At 37.1% G+C, this 27,948-nt stretch overlaps 1 protein-coding gene across 3 annotated transcripts in view; it reads left to right on the top strand.

The window, feature by feature from the left end:
- The window catches only part of NTN4 (netrin 4), a 123,905-nt gene that overhangs the window by 45,889 nt on the left and 50,068 nt on the right, over nucleotides 1–27,948 (top strand). For all 3 annotated transcript variants that reach the window (XM_037733874.1, XM_017516080.1, XM_017516086.2), the window contains exons 4-5: nucleotides 18,182–18,308; nucleotides 20,800–20,988. In XM_037733874.1, the coding sequence (XP_037589802.1) occupies nucleotides 18,182–18,308; nucleotides 20,800–20,988 (316 nt within the window). The remainder of the gene's footprint in view (nucleotides 1–18,181; nucleotides 18,309–20,799; nucleotides 20,989–27,948) is intronic.

Genomic DNA, 27,948 nt, shown 5'->3' with positions numbered 1-27,948 from the left:
ATCCATTCCACATATCCTTACCAGTTTAGTTTTCCTTTGTTTGTCCATTTTGCTGGAAGGCAGAACAGTGCAATGATGAAGACCCTGCTGTTGGAGCCAAACCCAGCTAAATTTTACTTACCACAGCATTTACTAAGTTACTTGGTCTCACTGAACCTCAGTTCTCTAATAAAAGGAGGATAATACCTACCTTTTGTAGTTATGGTAAGGATTTAGAAGTCTGATGCTCAGTGCCCAGGATAGGGTAGACACTACTTACATTGCTGTCATGATTCTATCGTGTTATCTCAGCCACCTCTACTCTTCTCCTTCATATACTACTTTGCCAATAATGACAAAAATAAATCAGAGCTTATGTGCTATATGACATGTTTACAAGGCTGAGGGTTTTGTGGCAAGGAAAACTGTATTTTGACTCCAGCCTGCTGGAATCCCAGAAATTATGTGAAGAGATCTTAAGCTTTTTCTCTTTGCAGCTGTAGAGGACTGATTTAGTTGTCTTTGTTTTTTTAGCAGCTGGTGATTTTACAGCTGTCGGGTGATGAATGGTAATCAGAGGGAATATGGAACATTTCATTATTTTATTCAAATATCATCCACTGGATAATATGGAGGCCTTAGAGTACTATGAGAAATATTTAATATTTACTGAGCTGTATTGTTAAGGTCGATTTTTTTTCCCTGTAATTTGGAATTTATCTTAAAAGATGGTCGATATTTTGACGGAGGGGTCTTAGTCTGAGGGTAAACAGTGAGACCTGTGGAACCATATAAGGGGGTTTGAGGAAAATGTTACTTAGCTACCTAGCTGTGTAAGGCAGGTTTTAGAATCATTCATACAGTCTCATTATAAAAGTTTTTCCTGAGGAATCTGAATATATTCATTCCTGTATTTACGTTTACACATGTCATATGTCATGTTCTATAAATGAAGGACAGAGTTAAAACTATGGTTTTTCATCTTTTTAAAATTTACTCTTCTGTGAATAAGCCAAAAGCATAATTAGAAAGTAATCTTGTCACCACGCCTGGCTAAGTTTTATATTTTCATCAGCAGCAACCTCTGTCATTTGATTTGTCATATTAGGATATGGAGGAATAGGTAATCCTGTTGCCAGAGGAGGTGCAACATATTCCTAATATTAACAAAATGTAAAGCCTGCCAATTTGATACAATTAGTGTGAGCCTATCCTCAATCCTTATTTCAGTGTTCCTGTTATCACGGCATAGCTCTGCCCTAGCACTGAGTTACTCCCTTAGCACTAAGTAACCATAGGTGCTATAGAAAGTGCACAGAATGATGATTTTACTTTATTTACTACCTCATATTTCCTAATAGAAGGGCAAGGCAAATTTGCGTTCATGGCTGGAATTATTAGTGTTTTGACTGTGTTTTCTCTCTAGACAGTAAGACATTCTTTCTTTTAATGGCAAAATTGCCCAGGATTACTTTTAGATGATTAGGAAACAAGAAGACTTTGGAACCAGAGGCATTCTAAAATAATCTTGGCACCCATGGAATAATTCCCTGTGGAATTCCTTTCAAGAGTTCTCCCAGAACAATTAGATATTTATTTATAGGCCTCTATTTCACAGAGAGGTGAAAGGATAAAAATACCTGAAAGGTAAAATGTTGATATCGCACCTGACATCTCTGAAAGTGACATAGAAGCCAATGGGAAAGTAAGGTTGATTCTCCAAAATATAATTTTTGTTCATTTAACTTTTCATGAACATGCTTTCCAGAAAGTGAATGTTTTTCCAGAAAACATACATATTTAGGTCAAAATTGGGGCATTGTAAAAGTATAAAAATGAATCTAACAGGTTTTCAATACCCATTCTATTATAAATTTGAAAAGGAACAATTCATATTTGACATTTTTCTTACTATAAAGTACTCCCCAAATATCGAAGGCATATCTCACTTTGCAAATTTTCTCATGAATACTTCCTTTTCAGTATAACATTTTGGGGTCCTGAATAGCCGGGAGCCTGGAGTCAGATCTCTGTGTCTGGAAGGCCTGGTCTTCCAATTTCACTGCTAATATAATGGGTTTGTAGGGAGAAGAAAGCTATATAAATAAAAAGAGAAAAACTGAGGTTACTGATAGATATCTGACTTCTGGTGCACAAATTGTATCTCCATGGTATTTCATTTGTGTCTTGCCAATTTTGTAACAGCTGAAAGCATACTTCAATTTGTCCTAAAACAGTTAAATTCAGTAGAAAATAAACTGTGATTTAGGTCCTTATTCTCTCTTACAAGGGGAATTTTTAGTGACAAAACACATGAGGTTAAAGCACATACACACACACACTCACTCCCTCTCTCTCTCTCTCTCTTTATAATAATTCCAGGAGATGGGAAAAAGCCACAGCCATTTCAGATAGTAAGGAAAACAAGATCTGTTAATGTTGGCATTCAAAACCTTAATAATATAATTGGGGCTACAATTGTATTACATCTTAGCAATGTAAATATTTTAATGGAATAAAATAGTAAATTAGTACACATAGGGATATAGAAGGGCTATAATATTTGTTAACTCATAAAAGATTTTTTTTGTAATATGAGATTCTAATTTGGCATCTTTTTAGCTCTTCTAGTCTTTCGTTAGGAATAAAATAGAGAAAATTGTGGTTTCAAAAAACAAGACAAAATATATTTTAGTTTTAAGATAGCTCACATATTAGAATGGAAAAAATGATTATATTTGTTCTATTAAATATTTTATACATAATGTAAATATCATGCAAGTCATACAAGTAAACACAAATCATGTGTCTTGCCTTTTAATTTTGCACCTCTAAGGTCATGTATTAGTTCGTTCTTGCACTGTTATAAAGAAATACCTGAGACTGGATAATTTATAAGAAGAGGTTTAATTGGCTCACGGTTCTGCAGACTGTACAGGAAGCATAGCAGCATCTGCTTCTGGGGAGGCCTCAGGAAGCTTCCATCATGGTGGAAGGCAAAGCAGGACCAAGACATCAGACATGGCAGGAGCAAGAGCAAAGGTGAGGGAGGTTCCACACACTTTTAAACAACCAGATCACTTGATAACTCACTCTCCTGAGGACAGTGCCAAGGGGAATGTTGCTAAACCATTCTGAGAAACTGCCCCCATGATCAAATTGCCTCCCACCAGGCCCCACCTCCAACACTGGGGATTACAGTTCAACATGAGATTTGGGTGGGGACACAGATCCAAACCATATCATGGCAACACTGCCAGGTGTGTAACTTAGCTGGCCCAGTCAGCTCTCAGAATTTCTGAAAGGCAGTGATTTCATTGTTTCCCAGATAAGAACCTAGTAGGCATTAAAATTAAAGAGAGCAGAGGATCATAGAATTTTCATAGGCTGAACAGAAGCAAAAAATCCCATAGCCTTTTAGTTCACATTTATAACAATTCAGTTCAACTTAACACACCAGGACTAGAAAGGAACTTCTCAATGCAATAAAGGTCAGCTATGAAAAGTCCCCTGTTAACATCTTACTTAATGGTGAAATACCAAATAATTTCTCCCATGATCAGGAACAAGACAAGGATGTCTGCTCTCACCCCTTCTGTTCAATATGGTACTGGAAGTTCTAGCCAGGGCAATTAGGCTAGAAAAATAAGTAAAGAGCATTCAGATTAGAAAGGGAGAAGTGAGCCTATACGTATTCACAGATGACATAATCTTAGATTATGTCATCTCTTAAGAATTCACTCAAGAACTTAAGAATTCACCAAAAAAACTTAAAACTCTTAAGAATTCACCAAAAAACTATCAGAGCTGATAAACAAGTTACAAGATACAAGATCAACATTTTAAAAATCAGTTATATTTTTATATACTGGCAATAGAAAATCCAAAAATGAAATTAAGAAAACAATCTCATTTACAATGGTATCAAAAAAGAATAAAATACAGGAAATAAATTTAACCAAATGCAGGGCCTATACACTGAAAACCTTGAAACATTGTTAAAAGAAATTAAAGAATACCTAAGAGAAAGACATTCTGACTTCATGCATTAGAAGGCTTAATATTGTTAAAATGACAGTACTTTCCAAACTGACCTATTGATTCACTGTGATAGCTATCAAAATTCTAGCTGCTCTTTTTGCAGAAATGGACCAGCTGAAACTAAAATTCATGTGGAAAAGCAAAGGACCTCAAATAGCCAAAACAATCTTGAAGAACAACATAGTTGGAGAACTCACACTTTCCAATTTCAAAGTTTACCTCAAATCTTTAGTAATCAAAATAGTATGGTACTGGCATAAGGATAGGCATATAGATCAATGGGAGAGAGAGCTAAGAAATTAACCCATACATTTGTGGCCAGTTGATTTTCAACAAGAGTGTTAAGATCATTCAGTGAAGAAAGAATAGTCTTCAACAAATGTAATGGGGCAGCTGGACAGCCATATGCAAAAGAATGAATTTGGACCTTTACCTTACTCCATTTACAAAAATTAACTCAAAATGGATCAAAGAGCTACATGTAGAGCTAAAATTATAAAACTCTTATAAAGAAACATAGGTGCAGATCTTCATGATCTTGGATTAAGCAGTGGTTTCTTAGATATGACACCAAAAGCACAAACAGCAAAAGAAAACTAATAGGACATCATCAAAATTAAAAACTTTTGTGCATCAAAGGATATTGTCAAGAAAGTGAAAAGGCAATGCACAGAGTGGGAGAAAATACTTTCAAATCATATATTTGAAAAAGTTCTAGTATCCAGAATATATAAAGAAGTCTTACAACTCAACAACTAAAAGATAAATTACCCAACTTAATAATTGGTAAAAGATTTGAATGACATTTCCCCAAAGAAGATATGCAAATGACCAATAAACACAAGAAAAGACATTCATCATCATCATTAGGGAAATGCAAATCCAAATGACAATGTGATACCACTTTACATTCATGGCTGTGATCAGAAAGACAACAAGTGCTGGGGAGGATATGGAAAAGTTGGAACCTTCATGCACTGCTGGTAGAAATGTAAAATGCTACTGTTGCTATGGAAAACAGTCCAGCATTTTCTCAAAAATTTTAATATGGAGTTGCTATATGACCCAGAAATTCTACCCCTTAGTATATACCCAAGTGATTTGAAAGTATGTCTACACAAAATCTTGTAGATGAATGTTCATAGAAGCATTATTCATAGTACCCAAAAAGTGGAAACAACTCAAATGTCCATCAGTTTATGAATGGATAAACAAAATATGGTATATCTATATAACGGACTATTATCCAGCCATAAAAAGAAATGAAATACCGAAACACATTATAATTTGAATGAACCTTGAAAATGCTGTGCTAAGTGAAACCCGGACACAAAAGCCCACATATTGTATTTTTTTTTAAATATGAAATGCCCAGAATAGACAAATCCATAAAGACAAAATAGGTTGGTGATTGCCAGGTACTGGCAATTAAGGGGGAATGAGAAGTGACTGCAAGTGAGCATGAGATTTTTTTAAGGGGTGGTGAAAATGCTCTGGAATTAGACAGTGGCAATGATTGTACAACATTTTGAATATACTGAAAACCACTGAAATGTACACTAGAATGGTTAAAAATAGTGAATTTTGTGTTATGTGAATGTTAGTAAGAGAAAAATCCATAAAAAAAAAAAAAAAAAACCCAAACAAAAACAGAAAAACAAACATGGTGGGTCATATAGGAATTTTAGCAAATAAATATATTTCAAGACCAGTCATTAAACTGACTGCTTTTGGATGGATGAGCACTGAAGAAAACCAATTCTTTCAATAGCTGTGGCTATTGTTTCCGGCCATATACAGATAGTCACAGATTTCTGAATGACTGTATTATGGTAGAGTTTCTAAACAAGCATAACTTTTTCATAAACCAGTATTCCACCTTCATTTTTCATGTGATCATATTCAATAATGAAGACTATATTTTACAAGGTTCACCTAGAAACAAGCAATTTCTTGATATGAAAAGAAGCATCTGAATGAATTAACAACAAAAAACTATGGAAGACAACACACCCTAGCAACTGGCTTCTTATACTACAATCGGGCTCATTTATCTTAAACAAATCAACTTTTGTAATACCCTGTGCACTGTAGAGACTACTGAGTGACAGGCAGATGGTGCTGTCAAGAAAGAAGGGAAACAGCGGGAAACGTGAACTAGATTGGATTTAAAAAAAAAAAAAAAAAAATCTTTGTAAGAGAACGAAAAGTAGCCTGTGACAAGAAATTTTTCCCTTTAAAATAACCAGAAGCGCTGCGAACACATTGAGCAAATGAATGTCAACGGGTGAAAAGTACTTAATAATCCGCACAGCATTTCTAATAGAATTTACCTGGCCCCCAGCTAATTATAACAACTCCTCTAAATCCTAGAAGACATTGACTAAAACCCTTCAACACCTTCCTTCATTCTTGAACGCTGCTTGACAGATAAGTTACCTACAAGATGAGTTCTACTTGTTTTTTGCTTTCACACAGTTTCCCAGGTTCTTGCCTAGTAGTTGTTAAGAGTTTAAACACCTTACTAGAAGTTATATATTGTTAATTCCATTTTTTGCTGCCTCTTTCTAAAATTATTTAAAATAGATATTAGGAGATTGAAATTGAAGTGATCCCCTTTTCCCTCCAAGAGATTCTATTATAAGAAGTTATTTTAGGTGTTTGTGGGAAGCAAAAAAAAAAAAAATCTTCTTGATGACATCACTGTTCTAAGATGGAACTTCTAATATTTTAGGAAATCTCCTAGGAGTTCTGCTCCTATTCTGTCATTGATTTGCTTTGTGACCTTGGGAAAATTTAAGTATAGTAAGATAAGCACGAAGAAAAATTATGAAAACAAGACTTTAAGATCAAACGAAGAACAGAGATGGAGTAGGTATATGATGGTGTAGCTACGGCCTTAGTAACAGCATAGCGACCTAGTAGCAATTTGGTTTGAAAGAAATTTCAAATTAATTGGCTGTGTATTGAGATAGTTTCATGTATAGTATTATAGAAAAGTCTGTCTACAGACAGGAATTACAGCAAAAATCGAGTAATACTTGATCATCTTTTACTCTATATTTACAGCTGAACAAACTATAGCTGTTATGGAGGAGAAAGGAGCCAATTTGTTATTCTAACGCAATGAAGACTTAGATATATTGAAATAAATATCTTAAAATCAGAGCGTCTTACTTTATTGCCATTGCATACATGCAGATCTGCAGCCAAGTTATGCACATAAACCAGCTCAATTCAGTCGTAGGAGCTAGTCAAGTAAATAGTCCTGTTGGACAGAAATCACTTTTAAAAGGCCAGTAGTCAGAAATAATTTTTAAAACCACTGGAAACAAAGAATAAGAAACAGTTCTATACAGTGAAGTAATGGTAGAAAAAAAATCTCATAAGTTGGTAACAGTATGATCTCATTTAAATGTAATCTTCTTAAGCCTCCTGGGCATTACAATTCTTAGTCCAATGCTATTTGCATTTTTATGGCAGAAATATTTATTACAGTCCCCAGAGGGAAGATAAAGTACAGGATGATTCTGAGAAGAGGAAGCTAGTAGAATTAACCTTGTGAAAACCCACTATACAAAACATGTTAAAATTCCATTTTTAGAAGTAAATCCTCAAGTCTTCTTGATTTAAAAAATAAATAAATAAATAAATAAAAAACAACAACAACAACAAAAAAAAACTTTAGGTAACATGTGAAGGAAAAGAAATGGTAGTGTTAAAGGATAACTTTGTAAAAAGAAAGGTCATGACTCTTATATACATATAAAACAAACATGAGTCAAAGATGTATTTAACTCATTAATGAATGACAGGCCAGTAAGACATTACAAACGGTTCAAAGGAAAATTCAAATAATCACACATATATAGACAAATAAAGAATGCTAAAATAGGCCAGGTGCAGTGGCTCATGCCTGTAATCCCAGCACTTTGAGAGGCTGAGGTGTGTGGATCACTTAAGGTCAAGAGTTTGAGACCAGCCTGGCCAGCATGTTGAAACCCCATCTCTACTAAAAATACAAAAATTAGCTGGCTGTGGTGGCACCTGTAATCCCAGCTACTCAGGAGGCTGAGTCAGGAGAATCGCTTGAACCTGGGTGGCAGAGGTTGCAGTGAGCCCAAGATAGTGCCACTGCACTCTAGCTTGAGTGACAGAGTGACGGTCTCAAAAACGAAAACAAAAAATGCTGAAATGTATTTACAAATGGATGCAAAACAAGTCAATATGAAGGGTAATAATGAATTGCTTTCTACTGGACACAACTGATTTGCATTTTTATGGACAAAAATTATTTGCATTATTAATCATTTCCTACAACTTGCAGAGTTGTAAAATAGCTCAATGATAATAAAAGGCAGAGAAAACCTAGGGTGTGCATACTTGGTAGCATACTTGGTAATCTTTTGGTGGGGGGTATAGGGAGTGGATTTCAGAGTCTTTCACAATTTTTTCCTGACAGCAGGAAAGGTAATTTTGGTAATGAGGTTTCCAAAGGAAGCTATATCTGAACCTAAATTCCACAGTTACAAATAAAAGTAGTCTTGGCCTGGTGCGTCTATAATCCCAGCACTTATGGGAGGCCAAGGCCAGGGAATCACCTGAGTTCAGGAGTTCGAGACCAGCCTGACCAACATGGAGAAACCCCATCTATACTAAAAATACAAAATTAGCCGGGTGTGGTGGCTCATGCCTGTAATCCCAGCTACTCAGGAGGCTGAGGAAGGAGAATCTCTTGAACCCAGGAGGTGGAGGCTGCGGTGAGCTCAGATTGCGCCACTGAACTCCAGCCTGGGCAACAAGAGCAAAACTTCGTCTCAAAAAAAAAAAAAAAAAAAAAAAAAAAAAAAAAAAAAAAAAAAAAAAAAAAAAAAAAGTAGCCTCTATCCCTGGCCTCACAAAAGATAGATTTGTTTTGTTCTAGAAAGTCGTTCTGAAGAGTAAGAGAGACTCCTACATAAAATTGCTCAAAAAGCCCAAATTGAAACTGTACTGCTAACTTGCAAAAAACTACTCTTGAGCCAATTATGTATTTTTAAAACAATGGATTTTTTTTTCTGGAGACTTGCTCTGTCACCCAGGCTGGAGTACAGTGGCACAATCTCGACTCACTGCAACCTCTGCCTTCCAGGTTCAAGCAATTTTTCTGCCTCAGCCTTCCAAGTAACTGCGATTACAGCACACACCACCATGCCTGGCTAATTTTTTAATTTTTGGTAGAGATGGGGTTTCACAATGCAGGTCAGCTGGTCTCAAAATCCTGACCTCAAGTGATCTGCCCACCTTGGCCTCCCAAAGTGCTGGGATTACAGGCATGAGCCACCACCCCTGGCCTAAAACAATGGAAATATTTTAAAACCTTCTTTCACTTCACTTTTTAAGTGAGGTTTTTGTTTTGTGTTTTGAGACAAGGTCTGGCTCTATGGCCCAGGCTGGAGTGCAGTGGCATAATCTTGGCTCACTACAACCTCTGCCTCCCAGACTCAAGGGATCCTCACACTTCAGCCTCCCACGTAGCTGGGACTACAGGTGTTCACCAGCACACTGGGGTAATCTTTGTATATTTTGTAGAAAGGTGGTCTTGCCATGTTGCCCAGGCTGGTCTCCAATTCCTGAGCTCAAGCCATCCACCTGCCATGGCCTCCCAAAGTGCTGAGATTACAGGTGTGAACCACTGCCCCAAGCCTAAGTGAGGTTATGTTATCAACACTATTTTTAAACTCAAAAATGTTTTGTGATTTATTTGAAAAGCTTAACTTATGCTTTTCTCTGCCCTTGAGCAGTTTCTGCCTTCCTTCCTGCAGATGGGTGGGTTCAGGGGTTTGTTTTTGCTTTATTTTATTTTTGGCTAATCTAATTTTTACAAAAGTGACCATGCTGTATATAGAAAGATAAACCACAAAACTTGACTTTAAGTCTTAGTTCCAGCTGTAATGCTACAAAAAAAAAATCTGCTGAATCACAACTTAAAGCAGTCTTGGAATCAGTGCCCCCCACCATATATACATAGATGTATACAGATGGGGCCAATGTACACAGATGTGGTCTTATTTGGAAATGTGTGTGTGTGTGTGTGTGTGTGTGTGTGTGTGTGTACGCTTGCACTTCTGAATACTCTTCAGCTCCAGATTTCTTACAGTAAGTAGCATGCGCCAATGGCACAGATGAACTTGCACTTAGATAAATAATTCAAAGCTTTGGGGGATATGAAATTTTATACATGAAAAAATGGAAATAAGCCAGCAACCTCAATTTTAAAATTTACCTAAGTCATTCAGTTATGCTCCGTGTACTTCTTATTCATCATAACTAAATTTAAACTGACTAAAAGTCATCACACTATTATCATCCTTGCCAGATCCTAATACGGATGGTAAATAACATAAAGTAAAGGAGGTGCTATCCAGAAAGAGCAAATCTTTAATTAGAGTTTATTTACATTCCTATTGTCATCTGTTTGTAAATTTATTGAAAGGAGTTCCTAATAAGGACTCGTTGAGGCTTGGGGGCGGGTGCAGTGGGCCTGGTAATTCCCCCAGAAGGCAACAGAATCTCCAATGCGCAGATAGAAAGGTTTTACATAGAACAAATGAAGATCAAAAAGTATTCTCTACCCCTCCCTGGCCTGAGCTTCATGCCAGGTGTGGGAAATTGGGGCCAGTCTCCCTGTATTCACCTATCCTCAGAGTTGCTCGGCTTCTTTCAGAGGAAGAGGACCAATAATCCATTCAAGCACGGAACACCCATGAAGTGGCTCACCGTGAGTCCAAACTACACTCTGTCCTGGAGAGCTCTTAAAGGACAAGTTTTGCGAGGACACACCAGTTTTATTTAAGTGTCATCCTGAAGAGACTTGGCCAAAGTGGATTCCTCAGAATCCTACTGCCAAGGGTCTTATAGTAGCATAGTTTAGGGGTTAAGATGAGGATGCTGGAGTGAGACTGCTAGAGTTCAGGGAGCTTTACCACTTACTGGCTTTGTGACCTTGGACCAATTACTTAAACTCTCTGGGCCTTCATTTTCTCCTTTGTGACACTGGACAATGATGATTATACCTACTGTATAGGGTTTTCATGTGAATAAATTAATATTTGCACAATGCCTAGAACAGTGCCTGGGTATATAGTAAGAGCTACTCAGTGTTAGTTACTATTACTATTGTTATTATTTATCATCATGTTCATAACTGACCCACATTCCTTGGGCTTACAGTAGATCTCCCAGACATGACCACTGTACCTGAGGACATATTTATCAACATGCCTTGCCCAGGTATAAGTCTGTATACCTGTTATAGGAAGTAATCTGGACAAAGCTAAATGTGACAAGGAAATGATCTCTTTCTCACTTCAAATGCATAATTATCACCCTGCCTTCTTGGCAGTTTTAAAAATGAGGCTAAGCTCACTAACTTAAGTTCTCAAGACTCCATAATATATATATTCACTGAATGAAAAAAAAAATACATATTTATTGTAAACCCATTATTTGTCAGTTACCAAGGATTCAAAGACATTTAAGCCACTGTTTCTTCCCTGCAAGGTCTTACAATCTAGTAGAGAGAAGCGGATAATGTATGATTCCCATGCTGTGCACTAAATGCCTTTTTCTTAGGGAATTTGCATTGGCTTCATTCATGGTTTTTTCAGGTCTGTCCATTGGAGCAAGGTCTTGGCAAATTAGTGAAGTAGGCACAGTTTGTTTTTGGCTCCTCTCTCCCCTTAAGACATTCCCTTTCCCTCCTCCAAGAAGACACAGTTCTAGGAAGGAAAACATGATTCTAATCCCTGCTGACATATTTTTGCTAATATTATAAGGATTTGCCTCTCCTGAGGGTAAGTGCATTTTTGTAAGGAGGTCTTGAACCTAAAACATCATTCTAGAGCTAAAGGAATGAATTTCTACAGAAAGAATTTCAGGTTACAGCCTAGATGGGAGGAATGAAGCCTTAAGTACTGGCCAATTTGTATTATTTAATCATAATTGTTTTTACCCTACGCCCATCTTTATTTGATTGCCCATGCTTTTTTATGAGTGTGTTTTCTCTAGTGTTCAAGGATAGACCAAAGAATAAACTATAAAGCTTTTCATTTCTTCTTGCATTTTCGCTACTTATATTATTGGGCAAGAGTTTGAAACACTCAACCTTCAACCTATTTTGCCCCATTCTGACATCAGGTTTCAGGCCCCCTTTTCACCAAACTCAATTATTATGCTGGATATTCACTATAGAGCTTCTACTTCTTCTGTTAAATTAAAACATGCAAACCTTTAATGAGAAAAGGGTATATTTTATTCATTAATGAAAAAACATGTTTTCAACACAATGCTTTCTATTCAAAGATGGTGTTGTAGCATTTGTTGTGCATGTTTTTGTCCTGAATAAGAGCAGCAGGTTCTAACAGGCTAGCCCATTATTAGAATTTATTTCTTTTCATGAATAACAAGTTCATTATTTTGGGAGTTTAATCCTTTTCTCCAGAAGGAACATGCTATCTCTTTAGAAATTAATCAGTTTTTGCCTTCACATTTGGTCTTCAATTGCTGTATAGCATTGTTTCACTCCCTAAATTATGTGTCATAGCTATAGAGGTTCATGAATTGCTGCAGCTGCTGTTAAGTGGGCATTTTTCTATGGCCCATAGAATAAGCCCTGTTTGTATCCTCTTCTCACATTTTTGTAAAGTTCCCATGATGATCTGAAAGAATATTCATTTTCAATTGGAATGAAAAGTTGCATGGTAATGAATTGAAATAAAATAACATATATAAATAATAATGGCACAGCAGAACAAGGAAATTACTCAACTTACAAAATTCAAAGATGTCTGCATACTTTGCTATAAAACAAATCTTTTTTTCAATAACCTTTATTACAACTTTTAGTAAGACATGATCAAGAGACTCAAACAATAGTTGTTCCTTTCTTTCTTGAAAAGCAAGTTAGAAACAAATTTTATCAGACGTTTCTAGAAGAATTTAGTTAACCTAAGTCCTTCAAAGCATTAACCAGATGGATTTTCTGCTTTTGTAATTCCCTTATAGTCAATGTCGGTGGTAAACATCTGGGTGATAAAGTACATCTTTATTTGGGAGGAGAAACTAGAATGACATTTAGTCCAAGAGTAGTCACAAGCAATGGGAAATATGCAGTAGAGAGAGAAGAAATCTGAAGGAGAGAAAAAATAATAGTATTTATTTTCATCAAAGTATAGTCGATACAGATGAATAAAAGTTCTTCAGAGACTGTTAATGTTTATTTACTTTTCCATTTGTGTCACATTGGGCAGTGCCTGCAGGAAAGAGGAAATATTCTCCTAGCTTTTCCTCATTTGATTTTCAGATGATTCCAGAAACGTTCTGCATTGGTGAAATGGCAACAGGACCCAGCTATATGTCATTTCAATTTTCTCTGGGAGCTCAAAAAGGATTATGAGTAGTTGCCTGCAACCAAATAGTATTCACAATACAGAGAAACAGGCCTTGAAATCATAGAACCTTAAGACTAGAAGGAATCTAAAAGTTGTTTAAGCCAATCTTCTATCCAGTGTTTAAATGTTCTACAACAGTCTTGATAAATGTCCATCCCAGATGCTTGATGCTGTCAGTGACCAGCTTCCCACAGCCTCCTGCCTGGTCAGTTTCAAACCCAACCACATGATTGCTGGCTACTTTTGACATTGACAGAGAAGAGTATTCTTAGCATAACAGAGAAGTTTACGGAAGTCATAGAATATCCAAAATTCTATTTACCTCTTGGGTCATTAGGAGTTGTAGTTTTGCTGTTAAGGTAAATTACTCAATTTTTAATTAGATAGTAGATACTTTTCTTCAACTAAACCTTAAATACATAATCCCATTTTCCTGCTCCTTATCTACTTCATGTTCTTATACCGAACAAGAGCTATGTTTAACGTATTACTAAAGTTTCCTTTTTCTGTTTTGTTTTTTTTCAATGAAGACCTAGTTTTACTTGCACATTTTTCACGAGCATCAAATAGTGGGTGATCTTTCAAGCTTGAACGGCAACAGTTGTATCGCTGAGGAAGGATTTCTTGTTTCAAATTGTCTAGGTAATGATTCACAGCTATTTTTGGTAATTCTCAAAATGACAGCTCCTTGAATTTTTCTGTATGCAGAAAAATTTGCTGGGCTAGCATCTTTCAGACCCTGGGAGGTTCGTCCCAATCCTTGGCATGTGGGAACAAGGGAATGCTCTGAAATCCTCACTGCAGAGGGAATTGACCTGTCCAACATTGTCTTGTAATACATGTGAATGTTCGATGAGGTAACTCTAAATGTCTGTGGCCTCCTGAGGCCTGGGATTTGTAACAGAATGAACCTATGTGTTGGGTGATATTATGTATAGGCCTTAGGACTTCCAAGACCAAACCTGATAAATTGAACCTAGGATGATGGTTGAGCTCCTTTGAAGAGGACTCACAGTACTTTGCAGCATCTATATACAGTATTCAATACATGGTTGTTAAAAAGTGGAAAAGGGCCAGGTGTAGAGTCTCATGCCTGTAATCTCAAGCCTTTGGGAGACTGAGGTGGGAGGATCACTTGAGCTTAGGAGTTGGAGACTAGCCTGGGCAATGTAGCAAAACCCTGTCTTTACAAAAACTACAAAAATTAGCTGGGCATGGTGACATATGCCTGTTGTCCCAGCTACTCAGGATACTCAGCTGGGAGGACCACTTCAGCCCAGGAATTCAAGGTGTCAGTGACCTGTGATCACACCATTACACTCCAGCCTGGACAGCAACGCAAGACCCTGTCTCTAAAAAAAAAATTAAAAATAAGTAAAATTTTAAAATGGAGAGGATGCAAAAATACAGTACCTAAGAATTAACGTGCTGATATAACTGGAAAATTAGGAAAAAAGAATTAACTTTTTCAACGTCTGAATATTTTCAGAAAATACATGTGGGTGCCACTGGTTATTGGAAGGCATGAGCTGGGGGAAAAGCCAAAGAAGAAACCATAAAAGGAGAAAGGGAAGAAAGAATATAACAGGCAAGATAGGAGAGAGGTAGAAAGAATTTTTTAAGAGAAAAGAAAGTGTGTTTAATATGCCTTTCACATCATTGTCTTACTCAAAACTCTTCAATGGATCTGCATTGCCTATGGGATAAATTTCAGCCTCTTTAAAGCTAATGTTTAGTGTATTCCATGATCTGGATTGAACCTACCTCTCAAACACATACTTCTGGTTTATTTATTGACTGTCCCTAACTATTTCTTTAGGGTTCTTATATTCTTGTCTTTGCTTCCTAAGGAAAATCCCATGTACCCTTCAGGACACAGACTCAGGGACCACACTTAGAAGTTTTATACAGAAAGCACAAATTGACCTTGTTTTCCATCATATTTACTTTACACCCCTTAACATTTTCCCTAATGCTCTCCCTAGACAGAACTCCTTATAATTCCCTTAACAGCAGGAACTCTGACTCTAATTCTGGCAGATTATTTATGTGTTTTGAAGGTAAGTTTTGCTTGTTTTTTTGATCTGTAGGATTAGACAATTGCAAAACATTTTTTCTACTAGCCTCCATTGCACTACTTCTGTCAGTTACATAAGGATGCCTTCATCTTACTAAAATTCTTCAGCCTTGGAAGATTTTTTTTTCTACAGTCATTTTTTTCAAAGGCCCCCTTTTCTTTGAAATCAGTGTTTAGTACTACAAGTAAAACAAAGAATCATAAGCTTTTCCTGAGAAACTTTAAAGAAATTTGCCACATAGAAGTTATTTGATTGGCAAGAGTTTATATTTTTTCATGATGAGAGAGAACACTGAATTTAAAAAGGTTCAAAAAAAAGTAATGTGACTGAGGCACCTTTACTTCATATACTTTATAATAAAAAATGGATAAGAAAAATCAGATATCCAGGAGCTAGGATGAAAAAAGTCTCATTCTTAGAGAGCAGCAGAAGTTGAATGCCTGCAGCTCTCAAAATTTAAGTGCAGGTTTGTCTTTAGAGCTTGCGTGGATGTGTGAATGGAGATTTGTAGTGAACTCATAACTCCATGGAATTTCAATATATGAACGCGTTTCATATCAGAGAACTATGAAGAGATGCCCAAGAAGTTATATTATTATAACTGAATTCATACTTGGACATCCCAAGACCAAAACCAGTGAATTGAATCTATAGTATCAGTTGCATTTCCATAAAGAAAATTAACAAAAATTTTTGCAACATCATCTTTTTTCAAGGAGCCAACTTGCTCTATTTTTTTTAAATCTATATACTCACTAATCCCTGAGAATTAAAAGAACTATAATTTTCATGAAGCATGAGAACTTTACATGAAAATACACTGAAATGAAATTTAGCAAGATGGCCGCCAACATATTGCTTATGAAATTTTCCAGCTAACTCTTAGGCATCACGTGGTTCATTCTCAAGCAGCCTGCAGTCCTCTAAGCCCTGTGTATAATTCCTGAACTTGGTCGTTATGTGAGCATAAGGCCGACAGCAGTCATGTAGCACACTTGGATCATTGCACGGGCCATTTGCAGAGTGCCTCCACCAGTGCTAGGAAAGTATTAAAAGAAGGTCCTGGATAAGATGACACAAGTTACTTGAGTGTTATCTTAGGTCAAGCAGTAGTACATCAGTGTATTGGTGTGGCCGTTTTCAGGTTTGTTAAACTTTACCTTGGGGACTCATTTTGGTTTGGCCCCTCTGAGTACATCATTTTTAGTAATTTACTTTTTGTCACAATCAAACCATTTTAGATGCATTGAAATAAACTTTGCTCACAGATTCTCCTTACACCTTGATTCATTTTGTTTCCTTTTCCTGAAAAGTTTCTTCCCTTCTGCCTGTTAGAAATGCCACCCATGTGTCAAGGGTCAGCTCCAATCTCCACCTTTCTCATCAAGCCCTCCAAAGCTGTCAACCTATGGTGATTTCTGCATCTTTTGAATCCCAGCATTATTTTGCTGCTTAGGCATTTATTTATTGTCTTGTTAATCTGTTATTTTCTTCTATGTAACCCTTTTTTTTTCTCCAGCTATTATACATTTTATCTTTCTTACAGACAGAAAACTTTTTAATGCTTTGTGTACCAAACATGACCTAGCATAGTGACTTTCCCTTGTAGGTACCCATTAAATATTTGTTAACTAGTTGATATAGTTTGTTACCTTTATGTTACCTTTGACACTGTTTCTCAAGGAAAAATATGCAGCCTCATAGATCCACATTTGTGGACCCCATTCTAAGCTACTTTGCAAAGCTTTCCTTTGTATATTCATGACATCATGTAAATAAATAATCTTGGTACTGGAATGCATCTTGGTATTGGAATTCATTGCAAGTCTTAGTTATTAGGAGATAGTTTGGATGATCCAAAATATTAATTTTTAGAAGTTAGTGAAATAATACAAAAAATGTTGAAATTCGCATATTTCTAAGAATTCTACAGAAGTATTTCTCTCTGTGAGAAATGCTATTTTAGTAAACCCTAAACTACGCTAAACTATGGGGACCAAAAAAAAAAATGCCCAGTCATTAGGACAAAATGTATTCAAAGCCCCAACAATATCCACATTTTCACCTTTCAATATTTCTTCTAGAAAACACCTTCAAAAGAAATAAAGATGTACGCAAATATTTAGCTACAATGATATTCATTATAGCATCAAATATAACATATACAAATATTTAAAATCCTAAATAACAATTAAATAGGTGGTCAGATAAATTAAGCTTACATCATACAGGGGTGCCATTAAAGTGTGTATTATATGAGAATATTTAACAAAATGGAAAGATATTTGCCATATGATATGTGAAAAAGGTTGTAAAAATAATTGTATATTTTAAAGTACTGGAAATATATGCTCCAAATGTTGATATTATTGTCATTTTGCAATGAGATTATGGATTTCTAAACTTTCTAGAATGAAGGTGTATTACTTTTGCATAAAGAATTTAAATATTTAAAGATATTAAAAACTTAGCCAGTACATTTGAATTCAAGTGTTGGCTCAGCCAGTAGCTTAGAATTGCTCCATAGGGTCATATACCCTTCAGCCAAGAAACTACATTACTTAATCTTTTGAATTTTTCAAAAGATCGTGCGAAGAATATTCTTCCTTGGCATCGTTTGTGCTCAAAGCTCTCACTTGATGTTGTTTGTAGGTCCATGGGAAGTGTATGTGTAAGCACAACACAGCAGGCAGCCACTGCCAGCACTGTGCCCCGTTATTCAACGACCGGCCGTGGGAGGCAGCTGATGGCAAAACGGGGGCTCCCAACGAGTGCAGAAGTAAGTAACAAGTCCACAGTACTCAGAAGTCTTCTTTGTAAAGTCAGCTTATCTGTGGACTGCTGGTTGTCTCTACAAACACAACACAAAGTGGTGGGTGACAAACACTAGAACCTGCACAAGCATAGTCATATCACTGCCCACTATGGCTTCAGCCACTGAAAATGGTTACTGTTTGTTACGTTGCCGATGTGAATGTTTTGCCAAGAATATGTTGCCTATTTGTTGGACACTTTGTGGGAGCTAAGGACCCTTTTATAATTGGACATAATAAAAACAGGAGGGTGGCTCACACCCGTAATCCCAGCACTTTGGGAGGCCGAGGCCAACATGGTGAAATCCCATCACAAAAAAAAAAAAAAAAAAAGCCAGGCATGGTAGTGTGCACCTGTAATCCTAGGCACTTGGGAGGTTGAGGCTTGAGAATCACTTGAAACCGGAAGGTAGAGGTTGCAGTGAGCTGAGATCATGCCACTGTACTCCAGCCTGGGCAACAGAGGAAGACTCTGTCTCAAAGTGAATGAATGAATGAATGAATAAAAATAAAAGCATGAGCAGACAACAAGAGCATCTGACTCTCTTCTACAATTACTCTTATTACTAAGATGGTGAATTATAAACATGAAAATAGCTGTCTTGAATTCAGTTCTCAAAATTACCCAATAAAACAGGTAGTGTTAATCCCATTATAGAGATCAGGAAATTGAGGCTCAGTAAGATTAAGTGATTTACCAGTTAGTATATGATAGTGGGACTTGATCCCAAGTCTCAAGACTCCAGATTAGGTACTTTTTCCCATAATACCATAATGTCTTTCTTTTCACTTTACGATGCTTGAAATGAAAGATTAGATTTGAAATTAAGCCGGTAAGTCAAGCATGAGATTTCCCTACCAGGACTAACTTGAGGTTTGAGGTTGGAGATTAACTAGGAAGGTAAAAATAGGGAACCTGAGCCATTTTTTCTTTGCAATTTAAAATGTTCACAGAAATGCACATGCCCATAAGAATGTTAACGCTCACAAACCTCTATTTTACAAGGATGTAAAAGCAGGTACTGTGGGTAAAATTGTGAGAAGTCTCTTCCCATATGTAATCTGGAGTCATAATTGATTTGTTTTTGTTTCTAGGAAATGTAAAGGATTTCCTGTAAGAATAAATCTCAAATTATCTCATAACAAACTTTTAAAGGATATGAATCTGGTCAGAATTTCATAACACATCAAGGAAACAATGAAAAACAACAGCACAAACATTTTCAAATACACTTGACCTCCACAAAAATCTGGATTCTTATTCCAAATTATTCATCAAGAGAATCTAAAGAATTTCTCCTGAATTCCTAGGGTGCCTTTCTGGCTCTTTCCATAGAAATCAACTGCCTATCTAAATATATATAGAACACAGAGACATGTCACTTGATGCTACTGACTTATAATCTTAGAAATGCCTTTGAGGAATTACTATATAATAAATACTGCAGGCCTCTTCTGTAGTATAAAGAAAATTGAGGCTTCAATAGGAATCCACCTTATATTCACCAGTTCAACCGCTGAAGAATATTACTTCATGAAAGATAAATCAATCTAATTGCCAAGTTACCAAGCGCTGTCCACCAGCAGCTTCCTTCCAGGCTCATCAGTAAGCGTGAATTCATGCCTGCCTCTGCAATATGAATAGTCATTTCTACATGAGGCCTGACAATCTCAGCTTTTCTTAGCAAAGTCAGGAGACCCACAGGAACGACCCTTGAGAAGTAACAGGAATGGGAATGGTGAAGTGTTACCAAAAAAGAGGGTAAAAAACTGGTAGTCACTTCTGTCATCTTTCCACAATAAATGTCTTCCCCTGTTGGCAAGTTCATCATAATGTCTCTGCCAACTAGACAAAGCTACACTTTGTTGATTTTCATGCATCTCCTGAAACTTGTTTTTTAAAATTAAGATCTATAATGAAAAAAAAGTAGTAACCTATTAAAGAAAGGCAAATGGGGATGGAGAGGCTAAATTTCATAATGGATACCTTTCTATATTGCTTTGATTTTTATACCGTTAACTACTCAAAAACTAAAACTAAACATTAACAATCAGTTGATCCTATTTTTATATTTATTTATTTTGAGACAACTTTCCCTGTGTCACCCAGGCTGGAGTGCAATGGCATGATCTCGGCTCACTGCAACTTCTGTCTCCCAGGTTCAAGTGATTCTCCTGCCTTAGGCTTCCAAGTAGCTGGGACTACAGGCATGTGCAACCACACCCAGCTAACTTTTTTATATTTAGTAGAGACAGGGTTTCACCCTGTTGGCCAGGCTTGTCTCAAACTCCTGGCCTCAAGTTATCCCACCCACCTCGGCCTCCCAAAGTGCTAGGATTACAGGCGTGAGCCACCTCACCCAGCCAGCTTATCCTATTTTTAACTACCTGAATATGAGATAACCCATCACTCTAGTTTTACTTATTAGTGTTTCTCTCCACGCTTCTTATTTCCAGGCTGCAAGTGTAATGGGCATGCTGATACCTGTCACTTCGACGTTCATGTGTGGCAGGCATCAGGGAATCGCAGTGGTGGCGTCTGTGATGACTGTCAGCACAACACGGAAGGACAGCATTGCCAGAGGTGCAAGCCAGGCTTTTATCGTGACCTGCGGAGACCCTTCTCAGCTCCAGACGCTTGCAAATGTAAGTAACCTGTGGTTTCCAGAAAATAGGCTGATTTGTACAAAACTGATGAGTCTCTTCATCTTTCACTCCACTAACTCAGGGGAGGGAGGTCACTGAGATTCTCGGATAATACACTCACAGATATCAGCTAATTTCTTCATTGATAAGAGGCAAGAATTTTCAACCTGTTGGGTGAAAACAGTATAATACTCGTAAAAATAATTTCCTTTCTCTCCATAAAGTAAAATTATTTCCTGTATCACCACATTTTGGAAAATAAGATGATTAATAAAATAGAAAAAGAAGTGATGAAGAGGGAGAGCTATTTAAGATCTTAAGACTTTACTTGTGAGTAGAAGGTAGACAATAAGTGGACTCAAGCTGGTGAAACAAAGGGTGGTTACTGTACTTGGGTTATTCTTTTACCTTAACAATGAACTTAACCATGATAAAAGACAAGTTTTGGTTTTATTATGAGTGTATTTTGATGGACGCTGCTCTAGTGTATTCTCTATCATAACTAATTTATGACATCATAATAATTTTATACTCTCCCCAAAATACTAAAATCTTGTAGAATGGGTTCTGCTTTTTTGTTGACATAACTCCAAGAAGAGGTTTATTTGGAGGCCGCATGGTGCCTCATTCCTGTAATCCCTGCACTTTGGGAGGCTAAGGTAAATGGATCGCTTGAGCTTACAAGTTTGAGACCAGCCTGGGCAACAAGGCAAAACCCTGCCTCTACAAAAACTACAAAAATTAGCCAGGTATGGTGGTACACGCCTGTAGTTCCAGCTACTCGGGAGGCTGAGGTGAGAGGATGGCTTGAGCCCAGGAGGTGGAGGTTGCAGTGAGTTGAGATGGTGACGCTGCACTCCGGCCTCGGCCACAGAGCCAGACCTTTCTTAACAAAAAGGCGGGGGTGGGGGGTGGTGGTTGGAGGGGATGGGGAGAGAGAGAGGGAAAAGGAAATGAAAGGAAAGAAAAAGCGGTTTATTTGAAAAAAGAATAGAATTTGAAAAGATCTACCCAATTCATAGGACATTATCTGAAATGTGAATATGAAGGGTGCGTGCAAGCCTTAAGTGAATGTCAAATGTGGATGAATAGCTCTTCTAACCACATTAGTATTTACCCTTCTATCAGCTCAGAAATCATCATATCACAGAAGCCACTCAAGACTATAAATGAAGATTAATGATCATGCCCTTCCTTTCCCTACCAAGGACTCCATGTTCTATCTCAAAAGCAGTGACAGGAAGAGAGCAATACAATGGGAAATGAGCATTTGAAACCTTGGGGTTATTTGCGAGTTTTTTAAAGGAAAAACTATATTGCTCTTTAAAAATGTTTTTGAACATCAGGGAGAAGATATCAGTGTGGAATTTGAATGGGCTTGCTTGTTACAAGCTTTTTCTCTTAAATAATGGCAGATAAAATATAGTACTGCTCCCTTTCCACAGCAAGCCCCAAATTTGGATTTGTGTCATAATATTTCTCCTAGCATTCTGTTTTACTCCTGCTCCTTGTTTGTACTCAGACTTTCTTTGTAATATTTAGGAGGTTTCAAACAGATAAAGATTCAGTGCTTTCACTGCCAATTGCTGGTTGTGTGACCTTATGCTGGCTATTGAAGCTCTTTGGACTTTAGTTTCTTCATATGTAAAATTCCTGCCTGTAGTGTAATGAGAACTATATAAGAAAAAGTGGTGTATATATAAGATAAAAGGGTTAGCACATTGTCTGTCATAGTGTAAGCCCTCAAGAAATAAAAACTAGGCTGGATGGGGTGGCCACATCGGTAATCCCAGCACTTTGGAACACTTTGGGAGGATGAGGTGGAAGGATCACTTGAGCCGAGGAGTTTGAGACAGCTGGGCAACAGGAGAAGACCCTGTCTCTATTTATTATATTATATTTTAAAATAAAAATAAATAACAATGAAAATTAGTATTGTAATAACTGTCATGTCCTATAAGCCAGAAGGTGGAAAATAATACAATAGGGTTTCTACTCCTTATTGATCAAAAATACCTTATGTTAAAGATAATTACTTCTTTAAAACCTGCAGCTCGTAGGGCCTAAAATGTAGGATCCTAGTCTCCATGTGCTAACAAAATGGTCTGCTTATAATATTGCTTCAACCTAGAACATATTCATTCCTGACGCCATTTTGTACAGGATTTGTTTAAACGAACAGGTATATGTATATGTATATCCCATAGCCTCAGACCACTTAGTAGTTTGTACAGTCTCACTAAAAATGAGAATGCACAAACTACTAAGTGGATAAAAGAGGAAAGAAAATAATTTGTCATTAACTTGGATAAGTTAACTATATTGTAGGGCAACAGGTAACACTTTCAAAAAGATAATGTTATATAGCATTTCCTTGAAACAGTATGCTGTACAGTATACCTAATGTGTTCATGTATTTATTCACCCAGTTACTGTTTGATGAGTACCTACTGTGTGCCAGGTGCTTAAGATGCATCAGAGAACAAGACTCTAGCAGAGTATAAGCTCCCTCAAGGAGACAGACAAGAAATATAAGTAATAAGTGAAATATATAGTGTGTGAGAATTTCATAAGAGCTAGTATCATCAAAGAAGAAGAAAAATAAGAGGGATCCAGGGAGCCAAGGGCTTGGGGTGGGAAGAGGAGTCGGAGGGTATAGTGTGGGGTAGGATGATGAGGGGAGGCCCCGGCACTGGGAAGGCAAGATTTCAGAAAAGATTTGAAGACAGTGGAGAAGTTCACCAAATAGTTAACTGGGGAAAGAACGTTCCAAGGAGAGGGAATACCTACAGTGAATGTCTTAAGACAGGAAGGTGCCTGCAGAGAAAATAACATGGGGGTCAGCATGGCTGCATCAGAATGGGAGTTGGGGGTGGCAGGAGTTGAGACTAAAGAGGTGACTGGGACGGGGAGAAAAACGAATATGTACTGATGGGCCACTGTAAGCTCACCAGCTTTTACTTGGAGTAAAATGATGAACCAGTGCAAGGGTTTTCAGCAGAGGAGTGGCATGATCTGACTTCGTTTTCGAAAGACCATTCTTGTGTTACACAAAGGCAGCTCCATTCGCATTGAACTTGCGCTTTCAGCATTCAGCTTTAGTTGAAGTTAGCAAGCAAACTAGCGATTCTCAGAGTGTGGCTCTTGGACCACCACCATCAGCATCACCTGGGAAATGTGTTAGGCTTGCAAATTCTCGGGCCCTGAGACAGATCAACTGAACCAGAAATTCTGCAGATGGGGCCCAGCAATCTGAGTTTTCACAAGCCCTCTAGCTGATTCTGATGCACAATAAAGTTTGAGAAACAACTGATCTAAAGAAGCATGCCTCCCCTGCCATCTCAAATTTTACATTGGTTAACAAAGCCAGGTTTTAACATTTTGCTAACATTTGGGCCTCTTCTGTGTGCTGGTGTAGCAAACAGCTAGTCACTTCCATTAGAATAAATAGTACAATACCAAGGGAAACAGTGCAAGAAAATGTTAAAGGATTGATTGGGGCTAGATTTTAGAGGGCCTTGACTACCGACCTAAAAATGTTGATATTTATTTTCTAGGGTACTGGGAGCCATCACAATAATTCAATTAGGATAGTGTCATATATTTCCAATGTATTTTAATGATATATAAATTCAGATTAATTTCAAAGCATTACATATTATTCATTGCATTTTACTTTACTGGTTTTTAAATTGTTTGGCTTTGTAAAGTCATAAGATAGGGAAATGTACAAAGAATTAAAACAGATAAAGCCCTTTGGTGGTGCCTACGTCTGACCAATTAAAAAGAGAAAAAATAAAAGGATTACTGGCAAAGTTTGAGCCAAAATAAATACCTTTTTGTTTATTTTGCTTTAGTTTTGTTTTTTGTTACTGTTCTATGTTCAAGCTATGGTTCATACTCTTACTAACTGTAAAAAGGTCACCAGCGCTGACTTTTTAAATCCCAGAACACCCACAGCCTCAGAGTTTTATAAAAAGAGTATGAAAGAGCAGTTAGGGAAAAAAATGACCTCTTGTTAGTAGGTTCTATTACTTAAACAGCTCATCTGGAGAGTTGTGCATAACAGGTTTTATAGGTTTTGGTTCCCAAACTACCAGGTCTGTGAAAAACATAAGCAAATTGTGAGAATGCAGCTAAACTTAACAACATACATAACTTATTATTTTTTCAATTCATGAAAATGTCTGAACATTCACCATGGACTTGAGCAATTAGAATATTTTTTAAAGCTCATTCTTTTACTCAACACATTCTTATTCAGTGCTGCTATGTGCTAGGTATGCTAGTTCTGGGAATTATAACTGTAAAAGAAAGAGAGACAGTATTTTGACAAAGCTAAGAAAGTCTAGTGAGTTATCTATAATGTATATATGCACATATGTGTGTATAGGCAACTAGTGGTATCCACATACACACAAGTATGATCAGTATTGTGTTACAGAGTGTGGAGGGGAACACATCAGAGAGGCAGTTAGCAAGAGTGGAGTGCTCTGAGTTTTGAGAACCTGAGACCTAAAGTTTAATGGAAATTAACAAAGCATGAGTGGAGATATTCCCAGCAGAGAGAAAAATCAGCGCCAAAAAGGAACAGAAAGAACGAATATAGCATATTCTGACAACTGAAGGAAGTTCAGAATGGCCATAGAGACAGCAAAGAGCAAGGAGGTGATTAAAGCAGTGTCAGGATGAGGGAAGTAGAGCAGGTGGTTGGCAGGAAGTGCCTGTATCTTGGACATCTCAATCAGGGAGCAAGAGCAACTCTCGGGTTGAACTACCCACAAGTAGTCGATCATCAGTCCATGTGCGTCATCTACTATAATTGTCTGGTTGATATTTATAGATATATCCAAGTGTATTTATAGATAATACCCGAGTACCAGAAGACCAAAGGCTCCAAAGCCATTTCAAGGAAAACTCCATCAAGACCAGATTAAGACACTCTTTAAAAATAAAAAAAACAACCCTGAAACATAAGGTAATTGCAACATAGTCATCTGTAATTGTAACATAATTGTAACAAGTTTCTGATCCCCTTATTCTGTTATGGATTCACCCACCTGGGGCTACTGAAAAACTTGAAGCTAAAAACTACACTGCTAAGTCATGTTACTAATCATCACTAGTTAACAAATACTTGGATGGTACTTAATGTGCCAAAGTAGGAAAATTATGAAAATAACTGATACCGATTTAGTTCTTTTAGCATAATGTATAGGAGGTGGATGGGCTCATAGGGAAGATCTGTCTTTCTTTCCCTCTCCAGACGGCTTCCCGATCCCTGGGTAGGCTTCCCTAGGAAAGCCCATCTCCCTTCACTTTATGACTATTCCAGGATGCGTTTGGGGCAGAGATGCCTGTGTCTGCTTCCCTAGCTGAGGTTTCCTTACTGGCACCTGCTTCCAGAATATTACTCTGGTTCTTCTTTTCTCTTTTTCTGAGCCTGCAGTAGATCCCAACATTTATTAGCGCATCCAGTTGTCCTCTCTACCTACATACTCTCCATAGTATGTTGTTTGATTGATAGTATGTTTGACACCATTTTCATTGCTCTTTATATTTTCATATCATTAATTCCCTCCTTAGTAGATGTATCCCTGTCACTTCTTCAGTTATAACGGATAATAAAGGTTATGACAAATAAGTTAACATACTTAACATAAATACCTATAATTACCAGATTTCATATGAGGTGCTGATAGTGATACTCTTATAGCTAGATGCTTTCCCCCCATTATTCCCCAATTTTATGAGGAAGCTAGTATCAAGAAAACAAGTTGATATTTTAAAAATTTAAACTATTTCAGTATGTGGTTCCACCAACAACATGTACACAGTTATTCAAAATAACAATTTTATTATATTTATTTTACTGTGCTTACCAAGGCAGAAAAGCAACCTGCTACTCAGTGTGTGGTCTGCAGACCAGCCGCATTGGCATCATCTGGTTGCTGATTAGGAATGCAGAACCTGTGATCCCACCCCAGAGCTATTGAATAGTACTAAAGGTTGAGAAGAGCCAGGCACGATGGCACACAGCATCCCAGCTACTTAGGAGGCTGAGGAGGCAGGATCGCTTGAGTCCCCAAAATTCGAGGCTGCAGTGAGTTAGGATCACGCCACTGCACTCCAGGCTGGACAGCAGAGAAATTTCCCATCTCTTAAAAAAATTTTGAGAGTGCTACTGAATGCTTTTCAATAAGTGTTTAAAGGCATAGTAGCACTTAATCTACAGTTAAACTTTTTAGAATTAGTTAGCCTGAACATCGTACTTAACCAAACATCCAAACAGATGTAAACAAAAGTTTACGTCTCTATTTGTGTGCATATAGACCTACAATATTTTAGAATAAATTATATGGAGGTTTACTGAGGAAAAAATGGAAATCTGAATAAATATGTTTCTGTGGTACAGCATTTTCCAGAGTTTGATCCACAGAGCTCTAATTCCATGAAATGTTAACAGAAATTATGTGAGGGGAAATTTTACTATGGCCTTCAAATTTAGGAAGTAAATTAATTAAAGGTTTCTTCACTTCAGAATGTCTTAGAACCTAATATGCTAATGTTCATTATAAATCTGTTTCAGAGTTTTGAGGTCTCTTCAGTTTAACCAGAGAATGGTTTTCTTTCAAATCATCTTTTGGGACCTGTGTTCTATGGCGCTCACTGGAAAATGTTGTTATTTTATAGTGGCCAAATGTAATCTATATGAAGACTTTACTTGGGAAGACATATGCTAGAAGATTTTTTCCATATATTTCTTCCCCATTTCCAAGTGCTAGAGGCTACAAATGCATATCAAAGAAACAATGAAACTTACATTTCTATCAGTGAAATAATCTTAAACATAATAACTAGGCTTGGGCAATCTAGTCTATTGGACTTTCAGCAATGAACATGTGACAGCCCTTTTCTCCTTCTCTCTCAGTTTTTTTTTTTTTTTAAGAGAAAAGAAAG

The sequence above is a fragment of the Cebus imitator genome, unplaced genomic scaffold, assembly GCF_001604975.1.
Source record: "Cebus imitator isolate Cc_AM_T3 unplaced genomic scaffold, Cebus_imitator-1.0 Scaffold18, whole genome shotgun sequence".
NCBI lineage: Eukaryota > Metazoa > Chordata > Mammalia > Primates > Cebidae > Cebus > Cebus imitator.
Note: the sequence above shows the minus strand (reverse complement) of the source record. Positions and strands in the feature narration are given on the sequence as shown.